The 8,923-nt window shown below is 51.0% G+C and overlaps 1 protein-coding gene across 1 annotated transcript; it reads left to right on the top strand.

Moving 5' to 3' along the window:
* The first annotated feature begins 203 nt into the window (after positions 1 to 203).
* LOC124013834 (protein O-mannosyl-transferase TMTC1-like) lies at positions 204 to 8,542 on the top strand. The gene is made up of 6 exons (XM_046328399.1): positions 204 to 1,690; positions 2,164 to 2,266; positions 4,333 to 4,468; positions 4,612 to 4,756; positions 5,930 to 6,067; positions 8,486 to 8,542. The coding sequence occupies exons 3-6, from the start codon at positions 4,380 to 4,382 to the stop codon at positions 8,540 to 8,542; spliced, it is 429 nt and encodes a 142-aa protein (XP_046184355.1). The 5' UTR covers positions 204 to 1,690; positions 2,164 to 2,266; positions 4,333 to 4,379.
* The last annotated feature ends 381 nt before the right edge of the window (positions 8,543 to 8,923 follow it).

Raw genomic sequence — 8,923 nt, 5'->3', positions numbered from 1 at the left:
TCCCATTACTCCCCTGGGCCTGTGAACATACAGCCTCGGGCCTAGAGACAGACCCAACATGGATTCCCATTACTCCCCTGGGCCTGTGAACATACAGCCTCGGGCCTAGAGAAAGACCCAACATGGATTCCCATTACCCCCCTGGGCCTCGGGCCTAGAACATACAGCCTCGGGCCTGTGAACATACAGAGACAGACCCAACATGGATTCCAATTCCTCCCCCTGGGCCTGTGAACATACAGCCTCGGGCCTAGAGACAGACCCAACATGGATTCCCATTACTCCCCCTGGGCCTGTGAACATACAGCCTCGGGTCTAGAGACAGACCCAACATGGATTCCCATTACTCCCCCTGGGCCTGTGAACATACAGCCTCGGGTCTAGAGACAGACCCAACATGGGTTCCCATTACTCCCCCTGGGCCTGTGAACATACAGCCTCGGGCCTAGAGACAGACCCAACATGGGTTCCCATTACTCCTCCTGGGCCTGTGAACATACAGCCTCGGGCCTAGAGACAGACCCAACATGGGTTCCCATTACTCCCCCTGGGCCTGTGAACATACAGCCTCGGGCCTAGAGACAGACCCAACATGGATTCCCATTACTCCCCCTGGGCCTGTGAACATACAGCCTCGGGCCTAGAGAAAGACCCAACATGGATTCCCATTACTCCCCCTGGGCCTGTGAACATACAGCCTCGGGCCTAGAGACAGACCCAACATGGATTCCCATTACTCCCCCTGGGCCTGTGAACATACAGCCTCGGGCCTAGAGACAGACCCAACATGGATTCCCATTACTCCCCCTGGGCCTGTGAACATACAGCCTCGGGCCTAGAGACAGACCCAACATGGATTCCCATTACTCCCCCTGGGCCTGTGAACATACAGCCTCGGGCCTAGAGACAGACCCAACATGGATTCCCATTACTTCCCCTGGGCCTGTAAACATACAGCCTCGGGCCTAGAGACAGACCCAACATGGATTCCCATTACTCCCCCTGGGCCTGTGAACATACATCCTCGGGCCTAGAGACAGACCCAACATGGATTCCCATTCCTCCCCCTGGGCCTGTGAACATACAGCCTCGGGCCTAGAGACAGACCCAACATGGATTCCCATTACTCCCCCTGGGCCTGTGAACATACAGCCTCGGGCCTAGAGACAGACCCAACATGGATTCCCATTACTCCCCCTGGGCCTGTGAACATACAGCCTCGGGCCTAGAGACAGACCCAACATGGGTTCCCATTACTCCTCCTGGGCCTGTGAACATACAGCCTCGGGCCTAGAGACAGACCCAACATGGATTCCCATTACTCCCCCTGGGCCTGTGAACATACAGCCTCGGGCCTAGAGACAGACCCAACATGGGTTCCCATTACTCCCCCTGGGCCTGTGAACATACAGCCTCGGGCCTAGAGACAGACCCAACATGGATTCCCATTACTCCCCCTGGGCCTGACACTGTTTCCAGGTCATCTACTGTATGGATACACAGCGGGTGTGTGTGTGTGTCAGCAGAAAACGGACACAACGTAGCCATATGATGATGATGATGATGATGATGTTATTTCAGGTCCCAAGGGAAGAAGGAAGAGGCAGAGGCTCTGTTGAGGGACTCCATTCGGTTCGGCCCACACTTCGCTGACGCCTATTCCAGTCTAGCATCACTTTATGCAGAGCAGGTAACACACACGTACATGCACGCGCACACACACACACAGACACACACACGCTTTGCAGGTAATACACACGCCATTCCAGTGATGTCTCAATCTATGCACTGGTTGCATACACACACAAAAATACACACATTCTCTCACACACATACTTAGCATGCACTCACACACACACTTTTGTAAGAGCATGTTAGGCAATGTGAGATCTGCTATATCACCCCCTTCCCCCCTTTCCATAGATTCAGAATTCAATTAAAATTTGCTGTAGATCATTAATCTTGCTGCCGGGAACTCCAGTCACTGTGCCATTACTTTAGCTTGTTCAATTAAACACGCTCACTGACTCCCTAACCTTCTATTACCACAGGCTTTTTCTAACCTTATCTCAGCGGAGCCACAATTTCACACATGACATCAGCTCATACTCAATAATTCAATAGAACTATTTTATTGATCTCGTATTCTTTTTTTTATTATAGAAGCGGTTTGCGGAGGCCAATGACGTTTATCTTCAAGGCATAGAGAGCTGCCCAGACAGCTCGGACCTGCATAATAACTACGGAGTGTTTCTGGTTGATACCGGTGAGTTCAGTCGGGTTGGTAGGAGAGGAGAGTGTTGATCTGTCTGCAAATAAAGTTTTAGCTTACTCACACCTCTCTGTCTGTCTGTCTGTCTGTCTGTCTGTCTGTCTGTCTGTCTGTCTGTCTGTCTGTCTGTCTGTCTGTCTGTCTGTCTGTCTGTCTGTCTGTCTGTCTCTCTCTCTCTCTCTGTGTCTGTCTCTGTCTCACACCTCTCTCTCACACCTCTCTCACACACCTCTCTCTCACACACCTCTCTCTCTCACCCCTCTCTCTCTCACACCTCTCTCTCTCACACACCCCCCTCTCTCTCTCACACCTCTCTCTCTCACACCTCTCTCTCTCTCTCTCACACACACCTCTCTCTCTCTCTCTTACACACACCTCTTTCTCTCTCTCACACCTCTCTCTCTCTGACACACACCTCTCTCTCTCTCTCTCTCTCTCTCTCTCTCTCTCTCTCTCTCTCTCTCTCTCTCTCACACACACAACTCTCTCTCTCACACACCTCTCTCTCACACACCTCTCTCTCTTCTCTCTCTCTCACACACACCTCTCTCTCTCTCTGACACACACCTCTTTCTCTCTCTCACACCTCTCTCTCTCTGACACACACCTCTCTCTCTCTCTCTTTCACACACACCTCTCTCTCTCTGACACACACCTCTCTCACCTCTCTCTCTCTCTCACCCCCCCTCTCTCTCACACCTCTCTCTCTCTCTCTCTCTCTCTCTCTCTCTCATACACACCTCTCTCTCTCTCACACCTCTCTCTCTCTCAGTCTCTCTCTCTCTCTCTCACACCTCTCTCACTCTCTCTCTCACACCTCTCTCACTCTCTCTCTCACACCTCTCTCTCTCACACCTCTCTCTCACACACACCTCTCTCTCTGACACACACCTCTTTCTCTCTCTCACCCTCTCTCTTTCACACCTCTCTCTCTCTCACCCTCTCTCTCTCAAACCTCTCTCTCACACACCTCTCTCTCTCTCTCACACCTCTCTCTCTCACACCTCTCTCACTCTCTCTCTCTATCACCTCTCTCTCTCTCTCTCTCTCACACACTTCTCTCTCACACACCTATCTCTCTCTGATACACACCTATCTCTCTCACACCTCTCTCTCTCTCTCACACCTCTCTCTCTCTGACACACACCTCTCTCTCTCTCACACACCTCTCTCTCTCTCACACCTCTCTCTCACACACACCTCTCTCTCACACACCCCTCTCTCTCTCACACACCCCTCTCTCTCTCACACACCCCTCTCTCTCTCACACACACCTCTTTCTCTCTCTCACACCTCTCTCTCTCTCTCACACCTCTCTCTCTCACACACACCTCTCTCTCTCTCACACACACCTCTCTCTCTCTGACACACACCTCTTTCTCTCTTTCACACCTCTTTCTCTCTCTCACACCTCTTTCTCTCTCTCAAACATCTCTCACTCTCACACACCTCTCTCTCTCGCTCTCACACACCTCTCTCTCTCTCACACACCCCTCTCTCTCTCTCTCTTTCACACCTTTCTGTCTCTCTCACACCTCTCTCTCACACCTCTCTCACTCTCTCTCTCACACACCTCTCTCACACCTCTGTCTCTCTCTCACACCTCTCTCTCTCACTTTCTCTCTCTCACACCTCTCTCACACCTCTCTCTCTCACTTTCTCTCTCTCTAAATTCAATTAAATTAAATTCAATTTGCTTTATTGGCATGACGTAACAATGTACATATTGCCAAAGCTTATTTTGGATATTTACAAAAAATCATTTAAAAAAAAATGGCAATCAAATTATCAACGGGACAACAGTAACAGCAATAACCAAGTGTCAAAATAACCATACATTCAACAATAAGTATACAGTAGAGGACATGTCTCTCTCTCTCTCTCTCTCTCTCTCTCTCTCTCTCTCTGTCTCTCTCTCTCTCTCTCTCTCTCTCTCTCTCTCTCTCTCTCTCTCTCTCTCTCTCTCTCTCTCTCTCTCTCTCTCACACACACACCTCTCTCACTCTCAATCTCTCACACCTCTCTCACTCTCACTCTCTCTCTCACTCTTCTCTCATTAGGAGAAGGCGATCTGGCAGCAGCCCACTACCAGCATGCCGTGCGTCTCATGCCGGTGCACTACGTCGCCATGGTAAACTTGGGCCGCCTCCTTCGCTCCTCAAGTGAGAACAAGGAGGCGGAGTCTTGGTACAAAAAGTGAGTTAAGAGGTGACAACCAATTTGGGAATATGGGAGTGCCCATTGTTCAGAGAAGAGAGTCATGGGTGGCGCTGTCCTGTGTGACCTTGTATGAGCTCTTGTTGGCCTTCCATTGACCTCTCCCTGACCTTTGACCCCAGGGCCCTGCAGGTGACGAGGAAGGTGGACATCCTGACGCCACTAGGGGCGCTGTACTACAACACAGGACGCTATGAGGAGGCTCTGCAGGTGTACCGCGAGGCGGCTACGCTACAGCCAGACAGCACCGATATCTGGCTGGCTCTGGTGAGGCACAACACACACACACAGACGCAGGCACACACACATGCAGGCATGTACGCGCCACATGCTGCAGTCATACCAGGACAGCACAAACAAATGTCTGGCCCTGAATTGCCCTCTCTCTCCCTCTCCCTCTCCCTTCCTCCTCTCTCTCTCCCTCTCCCTCTCGCTTCCTCCTCTCTCTCTCCCTCTCCCTTCCTCCCCTCTCTCTCCCTCTCCCTTCCTCCTCTCTCTCTCCCTCTCCCTTCCTCCCCTCTCTCTCCCTCTCCCTTCCTCCTCTCTCTCTCCCTCTCTCTTCCTCCTCTCTCTCTCCTTCTCCCTTCCTCCTCTCTCTCTCCTTCCCTCTCCCTCTCCCTTCCTCCTCTTTCTCTCCCTCTCCCTCTCCCTTCCTCCTCTCTCTCTCCCTCTCCCTTCCTCCCTCTCTCTCCCTCTCCCTTCCTCCTCTCTCTCTCCCTCTCCCTTCCTCCCCTCTCTCTCCCTCTCCTTCCTCCTCTCTCTCTCCCTCTCCCTTCCTCCTCTCTCTCTCCCTCTCCCTTCCTCCCCTCTCTCTCTCTCTCTCTCCCTTCCTCCTCTCCCTCTCCCTCTCGCTTCCTCCTCTCTCTCTCCCTCTCCCTCTCGCTTCCTCCTCTCTCTCTCCCTCTCCCTTCCTCCCCTCTCTCTCCCTCTCCCTTCCTCCTCTCTCTCTCCCTCTCCCTTCCTCCTCTCTCTCTCCATCTCCCTTCCTCCTCTCTCTCTCCCTCTCCCTTCCTCCCCTCTCTCTCCCTCTCCCTTCCTCCTCTCTCTCTCCCTCTCCCTTCCTCCCCTCTCTCTCCCTCTCCCTTCCTCCTCTCTCTCTCCGTCTCTCTTCCTCCTCTCTCTCTCCTTCTCCCTTCCTCCTCTCTCTCTCCTTCCCTCTCCCTCTCCCTTCCTCCTCTCTCTCTCTCTCCCTCTCCCTTCCTCCCCTCTCTCTCCCTCTCCCTTCCTCCCCTCTCTCTCCCTCTCCCTTCCTCCTCTCTCTCTCCCTCTCCCTTCCTCCTCTCTCTCTCCCTCTCTCTTCCTCCTCTCTCTCTCCCTCTCCCTTCCTCCTCTCTCCCTCTCCCTTCCTCCCCTCTCTCCCTCTCCCTTCCTCCTCTCTCTCTCCCTCTCTCTTCCTCCTCTCTCTCTCCCTCTCCCTTCCTCCTCTCTCTCCCTATACAGGCACAAGTGTTAGCCATGGCAGGCCGCTCTAAAGAGGCCGAGAAGATGACTCTGGGCATCATATCGAAGCAGGGGAGCTGCATCGAGTGCTACCGCCTACTGTCTGCCATCTACAGCAAACGTGGCAACTACACAGAGGTGCGTGTGTTGTTGGGTCTGTGGTGTCTGTCTTTGAAAGAAAGAACTGGAAAGAGTGAGAAGAATAGAGAGAGTGATGGGGATGGGCGAAGGACCGAGATGGGGGATGGGCGAAGGACCGATATGGGGGATGGGCGAAGGACCGAGATGGGGGATGGGCGAAGGACCAAGACGGGGATGGGCGAAGGACCGAGGCGGTCAAGAAAAACAGAACAATCCTTATCGCCTCAGGGTCAGCAACAGTGATCGCCGCGGAAACAGTGGTTGCTATGGAAACCCATCACATCCAGATTCTGTCCCCCCCCGCCCCCGAGTCTCACAGGATTCCATCCCCATCTGTTCACACTGATCGTTCATTCGTTACTTCATTCACTTCATCTCTCCATTCTGATCACATTCTCCTCCTTCTCCACCGCCGTCCCTGGTTCCATCCCTCCGTCTCATCTGTAGACACTCTAACAGAATGGATGCAATCCCTGTGTCCTAAATGGCACCCATATCCCTGTGTAGTGCACTACTTATGCGGAATTGGGTGCTATTTGAGATTTAGCCTCGCTGCTAAAAAATAGTATTTCCTTCCTAAAATAACAGAGGTGGTATTGGGGGGCTGACTAGAGCAGCTAACTTTTTGTGCCCAGGACCGGCAAGATAAGTCCTTTCTTCCCCTCTGGGGACCGCTTGGGTATAAAACATATTGACAATCGTTTTTTAAAATTCAAAACACCAATTTATCTATACATTTTCTCTATTATGTGTACTACCCTCACACCAGTGGAGGCTGCTGAGGGGAGGACGGCTCATAATAATGGCTGGAAAGGAGCGAATGGAATGGTATCAGACACTTTTGATGTATTTGATACCTTTCTACTAATTCCGCTCCAGCCTTCACCACGAGCCGTCCTCCCCCATTAAGGTGCCACCAGCCTCCTGGGCCTAACATATCATTTGTTTAGGACAGTAATAACATAGCCCATCACGCTATTTGATTCTCTATTTTAGGACACCTGGTAATATCATCAACAAAACAAAAATATATATATATTATTTGGTGAAAATGTTGAACTTGGCCTTACTGCCATTACCTCAATAAACATAGTAACACACTAAGATCTGTCAAATCTCATATCCGGGAGGCCACCTTTCGATCTAAAGGATTTATTGAGAAAGGTATTGGGAAGACGATCTGCATTGCTTTCAAATGGGAGTTGCAGTTTGTGAGCGCCGTAGAAGGAAAGGGCAGGTACGTCCACGTTGCTGAGAGTCACGGCTGTTGGTGATGGGGTCACAATAGCTAATAGCTCCGACCGGTCAAAAGTTGGAGCCAAAACTTGTTGGAAGAAAAAAAGAAAGTGCTCTGTTTTGTCACAAACAGCATTTATCGGCGATCGGAGGTTACTCGCGTAACCATGGTTTCTATGAACCAGGCGCGACATTTAGTAGATCGAGGCGAATCCAGTGCAATGAGTCAGGCTTTTCAGGCCTTCCTCTGTGGACTGGCGGCGGTCCCACGGGCCTGGGTTTGAGAAAGGCTGGACAAGAGGACGCTTGTTTTCTCTCAGTCTCTCAGATAGAAAACAGAGTGAATATTACACCCTCCTTCCTTTGGATAGTCTTAGTGTGTTTCTGTCTCGTGTCTACATACTAACTCACCAGGGTTACTGCCACACTTCCAGATCTGTTAGCTACACTATCTCGTTATCCCCTTAATGGGGGTTTTATACATGCTTTTTTCTCTCTCTCTCTCTTTCTGTCAAAGGGAAGGGAAAATAAAAAGCGATTGATGATATTTATGTCATCTCAAGGATGAGACTTCTCTCTCCCAGAGGCAAAAGTAAATTACATAAAATTCCCACCTCTCTCTTCCTCGTTCTTTTCTTTCCCCTTCAAATCTCCCAGCTTTACGCTTTCTCTGTCTGTCTGTCTGTCTGTCTGTCTGTCTGTCTGTCTGTCTGTCTGTCTGTCTGTCTGTCTGTCTGTCTGTCTGTCTGTCTGTCTGTCTGTCTGTCTGTCTGTCTGTCTGTCTGTCTGTCTGTCTGTCTGTCTGTCTGTCTGTGTCTCTGTCTGTCTGTCTGTCTGTCTGTCTGTCTGTCTGTCTGTCTGTCTGTCTGTCTGTCTGTCTGTCTGTCTGTCTGTCTGTCTGTCTGTCTGTCTGTCTGTCTCTCTGTCTCTCTGTCTCTCTGTCTCTCTGTCTCTCTGTCTCTGTCTCTGTCTCTGTCTCCACAGAACACTGTCTACTACTATAATCAGCCTCACTCTCTTTTTTTTCTTTAAAAAAAATCTCTCTCTGACTACCTTTTCTCTGCTCATCAGCCAGTGAATGACGAGTCTGTCTCTCTCTCTCTGATATGTCACGGTGCACTTCCAACGAGGATTTAGCCCGGCATTTTACCAAAAAGCCTCAGACTTTTGTGTTTCCAGCTCCCTGGCCCGGCTCCTGTGACTCACTGGGCCATGGCCTCAGTAGACCTGCTCTGACTTGGGGTCAAGGCTGCTGGGGCGTTCAGGTTAAAATGACAGAACAATGGCTAACTGTGAACACAGGTTTACACCTTCAACGGTTATCACCTCCTCACAAGGCAACTCTTTTTGTTTATGCAGAGGTTGTTGATTCTGCTCTTCACAAGTCCTCACTGTCATCCCTAGCCATGGAAGTCTATCCCTAGCCATGGAAGTCTATCCCTAGCCATGGAAGTCTATCCCTAGCCATGGAAGTCTATCCCTAGCCATGGAAGTCTATCCCTAGCCATGGAAGTCTATCCCTAGCCATGGAAGTCTATCCTAGCCATGGAAGTCTATCCCTAGCCATGGAAGTCTATCCCTAGCCATGGAAGTCTATCCCTAGCCATGGAAGTCTAT

The sequence above is a fragment of the Oncorhynchus gorbuscha genome, linkage group LG25 (assembly GCF_021184085.1).
Source record: "Oncorhynchus gorbuscha isolate QuinsamMale2020 ecotype Even-year linkage group LG25, OgorEven_v1.0, whole genome shotgun sequence".
Lineage (NCBI taxonomy): Eukaryota > Metazoa > Chordata > Actinopteri > Salmoniformes > Salmonidae > Oncorhynchus > Oncorhynchus gorbuscha.
This window is presented reverse-complemented; position numbering and strand designations above follow the sequence as displayed.

Bases quoted from the DNA above. Each gene is read 5' to 3' on its own strand.
- LOC124013834 (XM_046328399.1), top strand. From the start codon at position 4,380: ATGCCGGTGCACTACGTCGCCATGGTAAACTTGGGCCGCCTCCTTCGC. The intron at 4,757-5,929 runs GTGAGGCACAAC...CTCCCTATACAG, and splicing joins CCGATATCTGGCTGGCTCTG to GCACAAGTGTTAGCCATGGC. The intron at 6,068-8,485 runs GTGCGTGTGTTG...TTGTGTTTCCAG, and splicing joins AACGTGGCAACTACACAGAG to CTCCCTGGCCCGGCTCCTGT.